The sequence below is a fragment of the Pituophis catenifer genome, unplaced genomic scaffold (genome assembly GCF_029215685.1).
Source record: "Pituophis catenifer annectens isolate HBS135680 unplaced genomic scaffold, rPitCat1.0.hap2 SCAF_1, whole genome shotgun sequence".
In the NCBI taxonomy this organism is placed as follows: domain Eukaryota; kingdom Metazoa; phylum Chordata; class Lepidosauria; order Squamata; family Colubridae; genus Pituophis; species Pituophis catenifer.
The window spans coordinates 20,855,297-20,874,545 of record NW_027256881.1 but is presented as its reverse complement, the minus strand read 5'-3'; the positions used below and the strand labels follow the sequence as shown (position 1 = coordinate 20,874,545).

General features: G+C 43.9%; 1 protein-coding gene across 1 annotated transcript; it reads left to right on the top strand.

Annotated features, from left to right (window-relative positions):
• The first annotated feature begins 514 nt into the window (after positions 1-514).
• On the top strand, positions 515-18,913 carry POM121 (POM121 transmembrane nucleoporin). Its single transcript, XM_070932128.1, has 13 exons — positions 515-945; positions 3,216-3,431; positions 3,913-4,080; positions 5,121-5,201; positions 7,727-7,901; positions 9,092-9,204; positions 10,182-10,252; positions 10,871-10,995; positions 11,359-11,461; positions 12,265-12,438; positions 13,647-15,356; positions 16,015-16,137; positions 16,510-18,913. The coding sequence occupies exons 1-13, from the start codon at positions 515-517 to the stop codon at positions 16,602-16,604; spliced, it is 3,585 nt and encodes a 1,194-aa protein (XP_070788229.1). The 3' UTR covers positions 16,605-18,913.
• The last annotated feature ends 336 nt before the right edge of the window (positions 18,914-19,249 follow it).

The following is a 19,249-nucleotide window of genomic DNA, read 5'->3' as shown; positions in this document are numbered from 1 at the left end:
ATATAAACTCTTCCATTCCCCACTATCCCTGTCAGGGCTGAAGAAGCTTCTTGGATGAGAAGCGAAACGTCTTCAAAAGAAAAAAAAAACGAGAAAGTCCAGTCGCCTCCTGAAAAAAGCACCTTTGGGACAACCATGACCTGGATGACTGAGAATCTCTAACAGACTTCCCTTCAGAAGGAAATGGGCGGAAAGAGAAGCCGCACTGACTGAGGCCACCTTTTGGTCAGGTAGCTAGTTCAGACACCAGTCAGTGGACGGGCGCTCCCCCTCCCCCGCTCCCTCAAGGTCTCTCTGGCTCTCTACGCCGCCGGCAACCGCCTCCCCCCCAGTCTACGAGACGCCACGCCCCCTTTCTCTTCGCGCTAATTCCTTCAACCTCGAAGGCCACGCCCACCCCCAGCTCGCCTGCCCGGCTGCCCGTCGCTCGCTCTTCTTTGGCGCGCGGTGCATGCCGGGCAAGGGAAGGGGAACCGTGAGAGGAAGGGAGGGCTAGACAGCCGTCGCGGCCTCGATGTCTCGGGGCGGCTCGGCGCCCGGCTGGGGCTGGTGGCCTCCGTCGCGGCGGCGGGGGCGGCAACAGCAACGGGCCAGGAGAAGGGTGGCTGCCGGTCCCGGCTTCCTGGAAGGAGCGTGGGCCTTTCCCGTGGCGGTGCTGGCGGTGGCGGGACTGGCGGCGGCGTCGCTCTCTTTGCTGGTGCTCGTGTTGGGCCTCTCCGGAGCTGCGCTCTCCCTGATCGTGGCAGCGGCGGCTGCGGGATCCTGGATAGTCTCCTCGGGAATAGGCGGCGGCAGCAAGGACCGGAGGGGGACCCCCTTGCTGACCCACCGCATCTCCTTTGCTTCCAAGAGTAGCGATACGGTCCTGGCCAACGGGGGGCCCTCCATGAGCTACTCCTCGCCCGGACTGCTCGTGCCTGAAAGGAGGCGGGGGCAGATTTACGGGTAAGGGGATTCACTGTACAGGAGCCCCTCAGCTTTTTTTTTCCTTCCTTCCTTCCTTCCTTCCTTCCTTCCTTCCTTCCTTTCTGTCTTTCTTTCTCTTTCTTCCTTCCTCTTCCTTCCTTCCTTCCTTCCTTCCTTCCTTCCTTTCTTTCTTTCTTTCTTTCTTTCTTTCTTTCTCTTTCCCTTCCTTCCTTCCTTCCTTCCTTCCTTTCTTTCTTTCTCTTCCTTCCTTCCTTTCTCTTCCTTCCTTTCTTTCTTTCTCTTCCTTCCTTCCTCTTTCTTTCTTTCTTCCTTCCTTTCTTTCTTTCTCTTCCTTCCTTTCTTCCTTTCTTTCTTCCTCCCTCCCTCCCTCCCTCCCTCCTTCCTTCCTTCCCTCCTTTCTCTTCCTTTCTTCCTTTCTTCCTTCCTTCCTTCCTTTCTTCCTTTTTTTTCCTTCCTTCCTTTCTTTCTCTTCCTTCCTTCCTTCCTTTCTTCCTTCCTTTCTTTCTTCCTTCCTTCCTTCCTTTCTCTTCCTTCCTTCCTTCTTTCCTTCCTTCCTTTCTTTCTTTCTTTGTACCTTCCTTCCTTCCTTTCTTTCTTTGACGAGCCCTTGCTGGGATTTGCATTGCAATCTGTACATGCTCGTGTGCCTGTGGTGCCGGAATGGAGGGGGCACTTGGAACAGCGTTGTCTGGGTTCTTTTTGGGTCCTCCCCGTTGTGAAAGGGAAGAAGAGCATAAACTTGACCAGATAGATGCTTCTCCTTCCTTTGGGCACCGGCTAATATTCCAGTGACAACGCTTACACTTCCTTCAAACTTGGTTAAGGAACCACTGGAGAAAAATCAGGCTAGAATCTGCTTCTCTTCTCCCCATCTGCTTGTACACAATATGGGAAAACGTAGCTGTATACATTCAGACTGTATACATATATTTGCGCAGCTCTTATTTGAGTGGGTATGTGTATATAAAATTATAAATACACACACATGCACACACACGCATACGTACAAAAACATACACGCAGAGAGTTCTTAAAGCATATTTTGGACCAGGCAGTTGAGCTTAGTATTTGAACCTCTTATATGCAGAATGAGTCATTTCTTCTATAGAAGTTGAACTACTTTTTGCTGTTCATACCCGGCATTCTTTTTGTTCTTTCTGCTTTGTATCTTCTCCCATTTTATGGGCTTCCTATAATTAATGGTAGGGTTGGAGTTTTTTTGTAATTGTTAACAATTTCATTCAGTCCCTCAGGTTAGAGCCAGGTTCTCATCCCATCCTTTTCCCTTTACTGAGGCTCTTTTCCTTCCTCTCTATACACGTTTCATTTTGTTTGTCAGAGGTGGTTACTGTTTTGCTTGACCTTGGTTTTAGGGAAATGAAAAGCAGAGGTTTGGAGAGATTGGGGTGCTTTATACTGCCTGGGGAAGAGGAATAATTTAATCATAGCATCTTCATCATACTATATTTGATCTCTCAATTCATTCTGATATTAAACGTAGCTTGATTTCACTGCATTCTCCAAGACGCTGTTTTGTCCTTTCCCTCATCCATTACTATTGCCTTATCAGAGCTCTTGTCAGTTTCCTCTTCCATCTGTGCTCTGGGTTTCCCTGGTAGAGAAGCACAAATTCCCTTGCTGCTGCATGTGTCTATGACACGTTTGCCACCTTTCTCATATTGTATTCAGACAAATGTGATGGAACGGAGAGAGTTGGAAATCTAAGTGGATCTTGCTAGTAACTAAGAATCAAGGTTTTTCTCAAGGTTGTAAGCAAGGCTGAATGTATTAGCCGAGGTAAACAGCTATTCTGTGTGCATGACAGATGTTCTGTCCTTATTGTAAATCGGTATTCTCCAGTGATTCAGTTTTCACTTAAATTGGGTAATTAGATAAAAAATTCAACTCAAAAATAAGCAAATGAATTCCATGGCTGAAGTTTGCTGCAAACCATCTTGAATACATAATGCTATCACTTTCTAGATTTATTGATCTTCATGTTGATGTGCTGAGAATAGTGTGATAGATTTTCTATTTGCACTTTAAAATAACTTTATGAACTGATGGGAAGTGATATCTTTCTATTGCTGAATGAGAAAACAGGACTTAAAGCATTTTGGTTTTGTGTATCTATTCTTTGCTGACAAGAGTAATAAATGAATATAAAGGATGCTGTATATTTAGTCTGAGATGCGTTTCCTGCTGGCCTTTTGAACAGGAACAGTTTTGCTGCTTATATCATTTCTTCATTTTCTTTGATTACATGTTTTATTCTCCATTCTTTCTAGGGATCACCTGAGTCCATCCACTCGTTTTACACTGACTCCTCGGCGGCGCTATCCTATCCAGCAAGCCCAATATGCTGCGTTGGGAACCTTGCCTTCAATTTGCTGGGATGAGTATCGGCGGAAAAACAGGCTATCCATTCACCATTCTAGCATTGCCCACAGCCCTGTAACAGTGAAGATTGCTCGGCCAGAAAGCAGCATTGGCCGTTCTCCGCTGTGAGTTTGCTTCAGTAATTGCTTTTGGGCAGTTTTTAGGTTTGCAGGCTTGATTGCAGAAAGGGTCTTCTCTTGGAGTGATCCCATTTCTCTTCCTGATTTATAGTGATATATGTAAATGTTGTGGAAAGCCTGGCGATCTCAAGCTATTTCCTTGTGGCCCAGTTACTTAGGACACATCTTGGTTAGTTGATTGGTGGAACTGACTGAGCTATTCCTCTTCCTGTCATCAGCCTCCACAATTCTTGGCCCTAAAATGTTTTCTTAACCACTCATCATATTACCTTAGAAGTATTTTGTGAGGTCACAAGTAAACCCTGAACTGATGTGAACAGACTGCCTATATTCAGCCAGATTTCAACTTGAATCCCATTGGATAGGTCCTGTGGGCATGAGGAATAGGTAACTTAGTTCCTGGGGCATCATATGAACAATGAGAGGAAATTCACATTCTTGTGACTGCTGTCATTTCATCTGACAGGTTGGAGCAGTTGGTTTCTCCTGTGGCTTTCTCTTCAACGTCTAATACTATCCTGGATCCATGTGCAAAAGAAACTGTCTTGAATGCTCTCAAAGAGAGCCGGAAGAGAGCTGTGGAGGAAGAAGAGGAGGACCAGAACTTTCCAAATGGTCAAGAGAACAAGAAGAGGTAACTAATGACTAATGGTCTCCTGCTGCATGCTGCAGAACAAGACTCCGGAAAGTTAGCACAGTAGTTAAACGCTTTGGTTAAAGTTGAGGGGAACTCAAATTAATCTGAACAAAACACTCTCTGAGACGGATCATAGCAATACTGATTACATAGGGGCATGTTTTAGTATTTTAATCCTCAGATCAAGATTCTTCCACATTCCTTGTAAAAGTTCTGTATGAGAAGTTTAGCAGGGTCTACACTACAACAAACAGATAATAGATTTGCAGCAAACATAATTTTGTATGTAAACAAATTGCGGCCAAGACTTGTTCTACAAAGCAACAGGGCTTAGAAGAATTAGAATGCTTGCACCAATATTTCCTCCAATACCTTCTGTAAATTAATATCAGATTACCCCACACTTTGACTCTAATTACTCTGTGACCATATTACTACCATGCTAATAATTGAAAAATCTGACAAAGGCAGGCAGGAATGAATATACAAAATATGCACCTTATTATGGTTTGGGACATCTGATATCTAATGTTCTCTAACATCTGGAACAATCATTTTTGCCCATTATTTTTTGGGATATTCTTTTTATTTTGAATACAGATAACTTATTTTCAGAAACTGCAGTTGTATTTCTTGATCTTTTGATATAAAGCCAATAAATTGTTTCATAGACTTTGTACAAACTATTTTCAATAAGACTGCTATACTTGGAGAATTTTTTTCCCTGCGATGAAGGGTTATAGCACGTGCGATAATAGTACTGGAACTGCTACCGTTACTCATGGCATTTTAAGTTTAAGTTTTAAATATTTTAAATATTAAATAACTTTTTCAAATTGTAATCTGTTTCTGATTCATCTTTGAAAAAATGCCAAAATGTGTTTTCTCTTCCTCTGATCAGCCTCCCTATAGATAGAATTGAACTTGCTCGTTATAGTGAGCTAGTTGAACCAGAGATCTTTGGGAATGCTGGTAGACTGAATGTGTTCTTGATCCCACTTGAAATCATTCTTTTAATCTTTTTTTATTTTCTGCAGGCGCCATGATAGTACTGGAAGTGGTCATTCTGCATTTGAGCCCTTGGTGGCCAATGGAGCACCTGCATCTCTTGTGCCCAAGTAAGTGCCAGGAGCTCTGCTGTGAATGAGAAATGTTTCCTTTTATAGTGTTAACAAATGATCAAATAAATTCTGGAAAAGAGACAGAATATTTGCTTGGGGGACATGTTTAAATCCTTTTCTCCCTATTTGTTACTTCTCTTGTCAGTTGAAGGATTCAGATTATTGTGTGTGTGTGTGTGTGTAATTCAGTTAAATAAATTAGAGAAGTAGGTGAAGCAGACATTTTTAGGAAAGGTGGTAGAGAAAATGGGGACATTGCAACTCCAGAGGGTCTTGGAAGGAACAGGTTATCTGGATCCTTTCAGTCAGGTTGCAGGCCTGGATACAGGAGTGAAACTGTATTGGTCACGCTCATGGATGATCTCTGGCGGGAGCAGGATGGAGGTGGTGCTTCCATCTTTATTCTCCCTGTCCTCTCAGCTGCTTTTGATACCATCAATCATGATGTCCTTTTGGGCCAACTTGAGGAGTTGGGGTTGGACAGCAAAGTTTTGTGCTGGTTTACCTCCTTCCTTCAAGGCTGGTCCCAGTCGGTGTTGATAGGGAGTGAGAAGCTCCAACTCATGGCCCTTCCTTTATGGAGTGTTACAGGATTTGGTGCTCTCTCCGCTCCTTATCAACATCTACATGTAATTGCTGGGTGAGATCATCTATCTCCATGGGGTGAGGTATCACCAATATACTGATGACACCCAGTCATATATCTCCGTCCTGGGTGAATTGAGTATTGCAGTGGACATCGTTTTACAATGGCTGGAAGCCGAAGGATCTGAACGGCAGACTTCAGCTTAACCCCGGTAAGTCCAAGTGGCTGTAGGTAGGCCCCTCTGTACCCAGGAGTTTATCATCTTTGGTCTTGGATGGGATTGTACTACCCCAGACAGACCTGATGCTTGGAGAGCTGATGGCCATGGCCGGAAGGGCTTTTGCCTAACTACATGTTGTGCTCCAGTTATGCCTTTTCCTGGACAGAGGGTCTCTATCTCTGGTCATGTCCTGATTGAACTATTGCAATGCACTCTACATGGAACTACTTCTGAAAAGTATCTGGAAGCTTCAGCTGGCACAGAATGCAGCTGTCAGCGTTCTAAGAAATGCACCCATAGAAAACAACTCAGCGGTAGGCAGGTTCTTCAAAGAACAGTTTATTGGATATTTCATATTGGCACAACTGGTGGAAGCCGACTCTGGAATTTCCCGCATTATTCACCTAATTAAAAGTAAAAGTTTCCCCTTTCCCCCCAAGTCACTGGTCACACTGTCCATTCCAGGTGCTGGCCGGTTGCTGGGTTAGTTGCTCCTCTGGCCAGCCACCTGTGAGAATGTCTTTGGTTCCCACAGGAAAACTTTATTGTTTTGGCTACAAAACCTTATCTAACTATTTCCCCCCTCCCTCCGTTGTGTGGCAACTCTGAAGCCTCCAAGATAGCTTCAGCCAGGTTCACTTCAGGGTTGACAGCAGCTGCACAAGCCATACTGGGTGCCTGAAGAAGAGCACATATAATACCCCTGCTCTGCAAACTGCACTGGGTACCATTTTGCTTCTGGGTCCAATTCAAGGTCTTAGGTATCATCTATAAACCCTGCATGGCATAGGACCAAAGTACCTATGGAACTGACTTCTCCCAATCTCATCAATGCATCGCAGGCAGGCAGGCAGGCAGGCAGGCAGGGAAGGTATGCTACAGACCCCATCAGTCGAAGAATTTTGACTGGTAGAGTCTAGGAAGAGAGCCTTCTCTGCCATTGCCCCTGCTTTATGGAACATCCTGCTCCCAGAAATGAGGAAAGCCCCCAATCTCTTGGCCTTCTGCAAAGGGATCAAAATTCTGTGAACTTGCATGGTGGGGCACAGAGAACCATGCAACCATGGGGCTGGCTAGTCCCTTGAGAGCCCCTCCCTCCTATAATAATCCAACATTAAAAGGCCATTTTAGATTTGATTTTTAATTTTAATATTAATTTTTCTATGTCATTTTACTTGCCAGTTATATTGTACAGCACCCTGAGTCCTTCTTTGGGAAAGCTTGGGGGAGTCTAGAAATACGAAAGATGAATATATAAATAAGATTTTAAATATCTGGTTAAAGAGATTTAGCTTCACAGATCTTTCAAAGGTAGGGGTGTGAGCTGAGCATTTTTATCTTTCATATTTCTAGAAAACATATAAAAATATATTTATGAAAGATAAATACATATATAAGATTTTAAATACCTGGCTAAAGAGAGATAGCTTCACTGAGCTCTTGGGAGAGTGCATTCTGTACTTTGAAGTTATGGAAGAGAACGTGATTTCTTTTGAGTTGGATAAATGGGCTCTGAAAGCTGGAACATAATTCCAAGGGCTTTTTCCTGGAGAGAAGATTCCAGTTTGGCTCTGCTGGAAATGTATTCTGTAGTCTTTGTGCTTGTAAACCATAAGAAGCAAGATAAGTTTCTTCATTGCACTTTGGAAGTTGTGCTTCTGCAAAATGCATCTAATTGTCTTGCAGCAAACCTATAACAGCTGTCTCTTTTCATAGGCCTGGCTCTCTGAAGCGGGGACTTGTTCCTTCCCACTGCCTAGAAGATTGCTCCTCTAAGAGATCGCGCACTTCTTCCCTCAGTTCTGTGAATAGTCTGTCTGTGGGTGGTATACCAAGCTCCATCCGCAATGCTATTGCCAGCTCATACAGCTCCACCAGAGGTCTCTCACAGGTACATTGTTAGATGATTAACTCCTTTAATGCATAAGATACTGTAGGTATTTCCCAGTTGTATTTCCCAGAACAAAGATGTGATGATAACTTGCTGTTCTCTTGAACAAAACTTGATTAATCTGCATACAAATATTAGTTTCTGTGTTCTCAAATTAGAAGAATAAATATAGCAATAAAGGGATTTTACTCTTAAAATGTAAAAATATGACTGCAGATCAGTGAAGTTTAGTTTGCCAGTTTTCATAAATTATTGTAAAATGATCTATGAATTCAATCCAAGATTTTCATGGGATCTGATATGGAGTATGAATGGAAGGTATCAGAAGAGGATCTGGAGTTGCCTACTTATTTGGTGGATTTATCAGAGGTGGACAAACCTTGCTACTGATTTGTATGCTGAAAGTTACACTACTCCATTAAATCCTTTCACGTAGTCTGCTAATTGTTATCCAGGTTGTTTACTAAGATCCTAGTGACTTTGACAGTCCCAGTTGGCAGCTGAACCTGCAGGGCACATATGGATATCCATACCTGGTGATATCTTCATCACATATCCATCCAAATAATAGAAGTGGAGTATGTGCAGCCTCTCTTGAATTGTTCAAAGGTCCTTGGTTTTATACCCATCAGCCATTGCAGAAAATGATCAGGGCTCTTGTAGGCAAGAGACAGAATTAGAAAAGCCCATTAGAATCAAACAGCCAGGAAATCTGGCAATCTAGCTGACAGTTCCACAAAACCTGAAGGTAGCCAGCTGCTATGGCTATACTTGGGCAGATTCATCAGGGGAGTAAGTCTAACTTTTTCCTCACAACAAACAAGCCTACTGAATGCTGATCTATCCAGGCAGAGTTTACCAAGAGACTGAGACAAGGAGATACAGTTGAGTTGGGGAACCTAGTAGAGCAACAATATTACAGGGGCCAGCAGTTGGATAGGGTTTGAAGAATAAAAGTGGCATGAGGGATTCCAAGGCAAGTTTATTATAACTGTATAGGTTTTAGATGGCAGTGTTTAATCATGGAAAATCCTTTTTGCCATTCACTTCCCGTATAAGTAGATCTCAAAAGGGATTACATTAATTTAATTTCCTCTCTATATAAATGTTCTGCTTAAAACCTAAATAAGATATTGAAAATATTCTTCTTGTTTCCAATAGTATTTCATGCTTTATTTTCTCTCCTTTAGCTATGGAAAAGAACGGGACCAAGTTCCTCTCCTCTTTCCAGCCCAGCATCCTCTCGGTCTCAGACACCTGAAAGGCCTAACAAGAAAGCAAGATATCCCAGTTCCAACATCACGTAAGGGCAGCTTTTCTTTACCCTTTTTGATATTCCTTAGACTTACGGTTATCAGTAGCTGGAAGGATCAAGTGTGATGCAATTCTTTTGAGGCCTCTTTCTGGTAGATACTCTGGTTTCCATAAACTTGCCTTTTTTTGTGTTTTCAAGCCAATGTTGACTTCTGGCAACTGCCTGCAGAAATCCATACAGTTTTCTTGGCAAGATTTAAAAGTGGTTTTGACATTGCCTGCTTGCTAGGGCTGAGAGTGAGTGACTGGCCCAAGGTATCCAGTTCACTTTATGCCTAAAACAGCACTCAAACTCAGAGTCTCTCAGTTTCTAGCCTGATGCTTTAACCACTATATCAGCAGTTGGTGCTCTCTAAATATATCTACGGCATATGTTTCATCCCTCCCCTTGTTTAATTGCAAAGTTAACCAAGACATCTTTCCTGCGTTTAAACATATTGTGAAGATCAGTCTTCTGCAAAAAAGAGAAGATTTTTGCATGTGATTTTTAATAGGCAAGATCCTGTCTGAGCTTTTATGGGGTGGGGGGTGTATTTATTGAAAAGAGAGTTGACTATTAAATAAAAAGCATTTTCCATGACATTTTACCAAACTGCATTTCTGAACTTTACCTAACCATTAGATAAATTGAAAGAGCTAGCAATGATTTGGGTTGTTGTCTTGCAATCTGTTGCTTGAAATTTTTTGTTACTATGGGGTCTTCAGAGCAACACACTCGGGCGACTGCTTTCATAAGATGCCTGCTTGCATTACCCTGAGAATCTCCTCAAACCAACATCCAAAGGGTAGATGGCCAGCTACTGTCCATAAAATGAATGACAATAGTATATGGGAGGAAGAATGGTAGGGATGAGGGAAGCAGATCATCCTCCTATCTCTGACTGTCCCTCTGCAAATCTTCGAGTCAGAAGTTCAAAAGAAATTGCTTAAGCATTCTCTTTCACTTGCTTTCTCCTGTTGCTACAGTGAAGAAGAGCCTCAGAAATCCAACTCGCAAATGCCTGTGACAGCAGACAAAGAGACAGAGGAAGAGAAGAGTAAGTTCTGGGGGTGGGATGGGCCAAGAAGGATTGGAGAGCAAAATGGAGGGGCCGCTTTGAGTCTGGGGTGTGACGGGAGGATCCTAAAACAAAAAAGGTAAATAAAAATTACATTGTCAGTAAGGCGGGAGAATGCCTCTGTTTCACAACAGAGTGACAAATGGATTGACATGACTTTGCAGCTGCTCAGAATTTTAAAAAATCACCTATGCAATAATGGCAAAGTAGTGTTTCAATATTTCAGTTCTATATTCTGAGTCCTGGTTCTTTACCTGTGAAGACTGCTAAGAGATCTTAGCACTGTATTTTTCTTCCCTCTGTTGAATGCTTTCTAATCAATTGGGAGGTTTTGTTAAGAACACTTATAGAATATATTGATATCTCTGAGGAAATATTGAAATTTTAATTGATAATACTGATTCATATAAATATTCTTACCGTACACCAGCCTAGCTTCGTTCTATTTACTTTTTTGAAGCCTCTATGTTCATATTATGCTTGTCTGTTTTTAAGTCTTCAAAGATGTTGTGTTTAGACATAGATCATTACTACTGCAGAAGCCTGAGCTGCTTCTGATTGGGAAGCCACATGCATAACTTGTCAACTTGGTCTCAGTTTCAGAATCACCCTTGAAGAATAAAAGCAACTATGTGAGTTCACCATCTTCATCAGGAAGCAATGGCAAGCGCAAGCGGAAGATTCAGCTACTTTCAGCTCATCATGGAGATAATTTTGCCTTGGTATGACTCTTTAGGGACTTCTTTCTTTCCCTCCTTTTTTCCAGGAATAAGAATTGTTGAGTACATAGTTGAGTTGACGTACGGAAGACACCATATGGCAGGTGATAAAGTATCCAGCCAAGAAGACAAGATAGTTAGATTGAGTAGGATGGGTGTTGCTAAGCTTTTGACTTTAGTCAAACACACCACATCCCTTGATGCCTGAGAAAAAAGTGGGAAGCACTAAATTCATGTAATCTTTAGGTTTATTTATACATTCCCAGAGCTAAGGGAAGAACACCTCTGTCTTTTGTTTGGTGCTATTTATGAAAGTGCTGTTTTGCGCCTTCAGAACAAATGCTTAAGATGTTGTTTTCTTGGCAGCCTCCACCACCTCAGCTGGGCTATACAGTCACCCCAGAAGACTTGGATGCAGAGAAGAAAGCAACACTACAGTGGTTCAACAAAGTCTTAGAAGAAAACATTGGTAGGTGTTCTCGTTGTCTGCTCCAGGCTGTCCTTTGGGAGTCTGCCCCCCAAATAAGAGATTTATACAAACTAAATAGGGGGTGCGATGGCTCAGGGGTTAAAGACACTGAGCTTGTCAGCTGGAGAGCTGATAACCTGGGTTCAGAGATCCAACAGAGTGAACTCCTGTTACTTGCCCCAGCCCCTGCCCGTCCAGCAGTTCGAAAGCATACAAATGCAAGTAGATCAATAGGTACCACTTTGGTGGGAAGGTAACAGCGTTCCGTGCATCTTTGGCATATAGCCATGCTGGCCACATGACCACGGAAATTGTCTTTGGACAACACTGGCTCCCTCATCCAAGAAACACGGATGAGCACCGTGTCCTAACGTCAGTTTAGTTTAGTTTAGTTTATTTGATTTGTATACCGCCCTACTCCCGAAGGACTCAGGGCGGTGAACAGCCAAACAATAAAATACATAGATACAAAAAATTTAAAAACCAGATAAAATCAAATTAAATCATTTTGGCCCAGACAGATTAAAACACCCCAATAATTTAAAAACAGATTAAAATTTACATATTTAAAAAAGGGAAGAGATTGGGAAATCACGACTGATTGGGAAATCTTTACCTTTACAAACGAAAAGTGGGTAATGATAGTGACTTTCTTTCTGTGCAGGTCTCAAAATGTCTTCTTTGCTTGTTCTGTTGGTTCTTGCTAGTCAGATTCATTAGTTGGCTTTAATGTCAGCAGATGCTAGATGGTGGATTTTAGTGACTTTGAAATTGCCAGAAAGCTCTGATGGTTTTCCCAACAGATTCTACCCCAAGCCCACCCGTGGAGACCACCTCTTCATCCCAAACTTTGAACTTTCCACTGATCTCCACCAAACCAACACCTGTGTCATTGCCCATCTCTACTGCCGCAACCAATCCCCTTCTGGAGAGCTTGAAGAACATGCAAGAAGGAAAGAGCTCTTCAGCACAAGCAGGTGAGCAAGTTCAGAGGGAAAGGGGCATCCATTGCCTGCCTTTGAAGAACATTGGAGTGCGATAAAAGGCCTGTGCTCTGAAACTTGTGGTTCTGAAGCTGTTCTTAAGTATTCAGCAGCTTCCTATAGAATTGGATGTTGATGAATGAATGCAAGGGGATGAGGACTAAATTTCCTGTAAATAATCTAGGCCTAACCTGGTGACTCTAGAGAAGGATAGGGTTAGAGTTTTGATTTATGTTCATTAAAATATGGATGGTTCCATTAAAAAGTTTATTCTGAGTATTCTGTGTCAGAATACAGAATCTTGCTTCCCTCTCTTCCTTTACAAAGAGCCAGAAGCAGGCTGAACTTCATAGCCTTAAAGCTTAGCTTTAAAAAAAAAATCAGATGGTCCCATAAATTCATGAATTCCTTGTATTTATAATGCAGGAACTATTCAGCTAACATGTTTAACTGACAAGGCTGTTCCTTTCTCCTCTTTAGCCACAGGGGAAAGGCAGAAGCAATTTAAGCTGGCAAGTATGCATTTTTCCATACAGAAAAAGGATTGCTCCTCACCTTCTTCATAAGGAAAAATGTTCTCTTTCTTTTAAAATATTTTTTCCGGTTATTAAGAGAAAAGAGATCTTCTCACCCACCAAAGTTTCTGGAGACCAGAATGCAGGCTTTCCCTGAACTCAGTTCTTTACTCAGATGTTGGAGATACTTGAACTCCTCAGGCCTGGCAAATTGCCAGCTTTGTTTTTACTTTTGAGAAATTCCTTCCTCCAGGGACCTGTTCAGTCCATTCATTGGTTTTCTTTTAAATAACTGGAGTATGTTCTTTTTAGGAGACATTTAGAGCAGTGAGGGGTTCTTGGTGCTCTCTGATCTTGGTTGTTTTCTTGCAGACATTTCATTACCCAAACTAGGTAACATCATGATATTCAGGTATTTAATTCTTGAGCATCTCCCCTGGTTGTAGTGACAGATTAGATTGTTTAAGAGGGTTGAAGTATGGAAATTTCACCCTTTTCCTCTGTCTATAAAAAAGCGAAACAAATTCTTTTCTGCAGTAAATACAGAAGGAGGAGAGAAGTTAACATTTATGTATTCCAGATTGTCTGATGTAAATAAATAAGTTTTCTTAATGGTTTACTGTGGAACAGTGTCTCCTAATTACAGTAATGGAGTGCTTTCTCCCTTTTCCCTTCTCTCCCCTCCAGCCAAGACAGTTCCAGGGACTACAGGCAGCCCTCAGCTACCAGCTTTCTCTGCCTCACTGGATTTGAGCTCCTCTGTGACAGTGACATCCCCTAAGCCTCTGGCTCTCAACGCACCTGTTTCCACTGCTGCTCCTCCTTCAGGCACTTCCCTCCCCACCAGTAGCACAGGCAGTTTGGTGACAGCTGCTTCTGAGCTGGGCCATACTCCAGCCAGGCCCTCGTCTGCTCCAAAGCCCAGCATCCTTTTTGGGATCCTCACAAGTCCTTCAGCCGACAAGCCTCCAGCTGCAACAACGCCATCATCTTCTGTGCCCAGCACAGTGCCTGTTTTCAAACCAGTGTTTGGCAGCCCAGCAAAAAGTGAGAACTTTGGCTTCTCAACAAGTGGCACAACTGTGGTTTCTGCCACTGCGCAATCTGTGCCTTCTTTGGCACCTCCTGTTGCTCCCAGCGGCATATTCAAACCCATCTTTGGATCACTGTCCACACCAGCAAGTGCTGTCCTGCCTACCACCACATCATCATCTCCCTTCACATTCAGTCAGGCCCCCCAGCCAGCAGCATCGTCTGGCCTTCCTGCCATCAATGCCTCGAGCAGCTTAGGGCTCCCTGTTCTCCCAGACGCCACTGTTACCACCTCGGTGTCACCCCCTGGAACAGCAAGCGTGACATTTGTCTCCATGAGCAAACCTGTGTTCAGTTTTGGGCCAGACATCCCACCCCCTGCCACTGCCCCCAACAACAACAGCAGCAATAACACTCCTGCCACTGTTGTCTCCACGCTGGCATCCCAACCCATGCTATTTGGGGCTGCACCCAATGCCAGCACAGCTGCCATGTCCCTTTTCCAGTTTAGCAAGCAAGCTGCTCCTACAGGCGCCGCTGTCAATCTCTTGGCGCCCTCCAGCACCACTAACTCAGCTCCCACTATTGCTGCTGCTGCTGCTGCTGCTGCCGCCGCCGCCACCACCACAGCTAATACTTCCTTCAGCATTTTTAGTGGCAGCAGCAGCAGTTCCACGCAGGCTTCTTCAGCACCATCAGCCACCACACAAGCTCCACTGACATTTGGATCTTGCACCTCTGCGTTCAGCAGTACCTTTGGGGCTGCCTCAAAACCACCCCCTCCATACCCTGCAGTTACAAGCCAGCTGGCTTTTGATTCAGGTGTCTCTGAGGGCCAACAGGCAGCTCTCAAGCCTCCGGCAGCAGGACCCCTGAACTTTGGGACTCCTTTCAGCTTCACTGGTTCAGTAGCCCAACCTGCAGCCCAGCCAGCATTTGGTAGCTCTTCGCAGACCCCTTTTGGAGGGGCTGGCCCCTTGGCATCTTTTGGAGCCAAAAGTACTTCCCAGCCAGCATTTGGAGTTGCATCGTCCATCTTTTCTTTTGGGACAGCCACCACATCCAGCACTCAGACTACAAGCAGCAGCACAGGAAGCTCTGTGTTTGGAGGGTCAGCTCCGTTCACCTTTGGGGCATCGAATCCCCCAGGTGTGGCAGGCAGTGCTTTTGGTGTTGGTGCCAGCGCTACAGGCACAGGAGTGCCCACAGTTGGATTCAGTTTCGGCAGTGGGCAGAGTGGAGCTGCAGAGGGAGTGACACCCTTTGGAACTTCCTTGGCACAAAACCCTCTGGGTGCCCAGAACCAAAACTCTGCCTTTGCTTTCAGCATCCCAAGTACACCTGAGAGCAAGCCAGCATTCGGAGGTGAGTCCCCTTTGCTTGGCCTCTTGCCTGTTCAATACTCCTACTTATTATTCCGGGGTGGGGGGGGGTGTTGCTCAGGTTTTTTTTGTAGTTTTGCTATTCTGGTGGGCTGTTTTGATTCCTAGGGCGTGGTCTAGAGAGGGCATGAGAGTAGGTGAATTCGTATTTCTGCTCAGGAAGACACATGCAAAGATTTTTCAGCTCTGACGCAGATTCTGTTTCCATTCTGTCTCCTAAATCCAAGTCTTATTTCCTTTGGCTCTTATTTGTTTCCCTGTGCTCACTACAACAAACATTGCTTTAAGTGCAGGTGATTGAGATGAATAGACTTGAGCCCAATTTAGGCGGCCATAGATTGGACCAAGTTGCAGGTGAGGAAATGAAGGAAAGGCAGGCATTTCTGGGCCGACAATGCCTGTATCCTTGGCTGATTTTGGGAGGAAAGTAGAATGGAGGCGAGAGGAAAGGGCTGATAGACTCCTTTGGTGTTCTTGTATTGGGATAAAACAATCATCTTTTGTATAAAACATTCAGAGAAAGTGGTTCCTGTCATTCAAGTGTGTCTGACAATGTCAGGCAGGGATTGGTGATCTTGTTTCTCCATAATGTGACTTTGTTCTCCAATAGACACTTTGCTTTGCTACTATTTTGTGATTAGGAACTCCCACACCTACATTTGGGCAAAGTACACCTACACCAGGTGGTGGCACAGTAGGGAGCTGCAACCTTTCCTTTGGAACACCCATCACCCCCAACTTTGGAGGAGGGACACCTGGTTTTGGTAAGGATTTGGAAGTTGATTCTATTACAAGTCTTTTTGCAACATTTAGAATGCAGGGATCAGACAGTAAAATACTTAAATCGCTGCAGAACTATTTTTGTTTGTTTTGTGGGTCGGGGGATGAGAGGATTTAAAACAAAATGCATTATTAATGCAAGGGTTAACATCATAGTTCTAAACCCAAAATTATTGTGGCATTATCATGGATATTGCCAGATGTTGATGGCACATTCTTCGAAAGAGGCTAGAGATTAAAAATCATTCATGAGTAGCAAGTTATGCAACCCCACAAGTTACTTGGCGTACTTTCTATGCCCAAACAGCCTCTGTGAAAAGGCTGAAGGGAGACCTTTTACTTTTCTGTCCCTCCAGGGCCAGCGACAGGCTCCTTCTCCATTGGAGCAGGAACCAAGACAGGAACTCGCCAACGGCTGCAGGCCCGGAGGCAGCATACTCGTAAAAAGTAACCGGGAGCAGCTTCCTGCCTGGATTTCAACTCCCAGTTGATCTGCTGACAGATCCTCCTAATACCGTACTACCCAAGGAAGACTTATTCAGCTGGACTGTCCTGGGAGTCTCTTTTTCTATAACAACCACGGGAAGCTATTCTGGATCAAAGAGTGATTTTTACCCCTTCAAACGGGATAGGAGAAACTTAAGCCCTTTTTACTTGAACAGTCTATGGCTGAGTCTGGATGAAAAATTTGTACATATCCTCTATTTTCCCTTCTCCCTGTGGATCTCTCCCATTAATCTTCCCTTCTTTCTCTGCTCTTAACTTCATTCCTTTTTGGCTGCTTAGTGAAGGGTGTCGGGGAAAGTATTTGGCTTGCAGCCATATAAACATTTCTGATTGAAACCAACTGTTAGCTCCCATCCTCAGTTTCTTCTCTCTTTGGGAGCCTTTTCCAGAGAATCTTCAGGGCTTCCTTGATCCAAATTCACATCAAAATACGGCCCACAGAAAGACCCCCTCTGTCCTATTAGGATAGCCACCCTGTCTTGCCAATGCTTTTTGGCTTCATGTGGTTTTAGCACTGAGTTGGGATGTTAATCATTGTTAGCTGTGGCTACAGAGCCTAACAGCAGAGATGTAGTTGGAGAGCAACATGAAATGGAGAAACATCTTGGTATCGGAGATCCAGGGGGAATCTCCCTCACTGGTCTGCTTCTTCCATGACCGTTTGGTGAGGAAGATGGTGCCATTCACCCCTACAGCTTTTCATTTCTGCAGCCTTTCCTTTCCCTCTGCCCTCCTCCCCCCCTTCAAATGTCTGTGTTTTGCTCACAGTATGTTTGTGTTCTTTTTTTATTGCTCTGTGAATTGAGTTTGGAGGAAGAATTGAATTGTATGTGTGGCGGCATGTTGGTAATGCCGGACTTGTTGTAAACATTTTTCAGGGTACCTGTCTCCAACGGAGACGAACCCTGCCTAATTGGGTGTGGACAGTCACTGCATGGCTACATGTGCTGAATGAAATGTGAAGACTTCAACTTTGGAAGGCTGGAAGTGCCACCTTGGGTCTGGACCCAAGGCCTTCAGAGGAAGACATACCTCCCTGATGTTTGGTGGCTCCAGGACCTTGTGAAAAGTTCTCGTTCTGTGCTGAGCTTTAGAGTAGGGAAGAAAAATGTTTGTAAGGTGGAAGAGTAAAATCATAAGCCCTGTGGGGCTCTGGCTGAAATCTGATTTTTTTTTTTCCAACTTAAAAGAGTCACAGCAGTCAGCCATTGCGGGTAGACAAGCAGCTCGGCAACAAAAACGGTTCTTCTCAGCCAGTTTTGTTCTTGGAAGTCAGGCCAGCTGCCAGTGGTGTGAATGTATGCGTGAGCCTGCCTAATTCTAAATTTAAAAAAAAAAAATATTTAAACATTTTTTAACAAAGTGAAACTTTATTTTTATATTTAAGCTAAATTGCCTTTAAATTCCTTCAAGCTTGGTTCATAGAGGTGTGAAAGTACAAAGTTGTTCATTAGCAATTTGCCTGTGCTGTTACGAGACAACAGGGCTTATAGGGAAGTGGGGGGAACATCTGCTTTCTTGCCACCACCCCCTCAGGCTTCACAGGTCAGTGTTTCATGTGTTTGTTGAATAATGTGAGTGTGGCTCGGTCTGTTCCATAATGCTTGAGAGCTCTTGCACGTTTAAGTCGGGCTGGGAAAGTGAATCTGAGTCGGTGCTTGTCACTTGGAGGGAAGGCAGATGTGTGGCTTGTAAAAGAACGGCCATTTTAGTGATAGCTTGGGACAGGGACTAACTTTGTTGGGGAAAAGGGCCATCTTCAAGAATCCCATCCATTATTTAATATATTAGTTAATATTGACCAGTTAACTAATATTCTTAATAACAGCTCATATTTCATCTCTCCACATATGGCAGTGGAAGGGGTGGGTGGTTAGTCCTCTGCCAGCAACGTGGGGAGGTGTTTCCTTAGTGCCCTGAGTCTGCAATGAACCGGTCATTTCTCCAGCTGGGAAGCAGCTGTCCCCACCCACCCCTATAAAGGTAGAGCACCTTTTTGTTACCAAGATATTGCTGTGTGTGAATGAAATGAATTACGTAAAAATAAAAAGAATGGGCTGGCTTTTTTAAAAGTTGCAATGGAGACTTGGATCATTCCTGTCAAGGGTTTTAGTGTGACTGTGCAATTTCTTTTCCTTGCTTATGTTGATTTAAAATAAAACTGCTTGAGCCAGAATGTTTTTTACTCTGTTTTTTTGGCCAAATAGCCTCCTGGAGTGGCTTGACAGATCAATAAAAGATGCTAGTCTCTGTTCCAGTGGTTTTCACTTTCCTTTCACACTTGTTTCCTACAAACATTAAAAAGGGTCCTCTTCCCACAGGATAGGGATGAACTTTCCAGCTCAGTTTCTCTCAAGACATCCATAGAGGTGGTCTTCCACAGATACACCCACCCTCCCCCCAAAGATAATTACAGCCTGGTCCCAAGTTCTGGTGGCTGCCCCAAGCCCCAGGGTCATGACTGCATTTTGGGCGCTCAGTAGCTGCCCCACATTTATGGGCATTGTAGTATCCTGTGGTCACATGATCTTGGTTTACAATGTTTTTTTGCCAAAACCCGGTATTCTGCAAGTTCCCATTTCAGTATGT

Excerpts from the sequence above, each read along its gene's own strand:
- POM121 (XM_070932128.1), top strand. The coding sequence starts at position 515 with ATGTCTCGGGGCGGCTCGGCGCCCGGCTGGGGCTGGTGGCCTCCGTCG. Across the intron at positions 3,432-3,912 it reads AGCATTGGCCGTTCTCCGCT|GTTGGAGCAGTTGGTTTCTC; the intron begins GTGAGTTTGCTT and ends TTCATCTGACAG. Across the intron at positions 10,253-10,870 it reads AGAGACAGAGGAAGAGAAGA|TTTCAGAATCACCCTTGAAG; the intron begins GTAAGTTCTGGG and ends ACTTGGTCTCAG.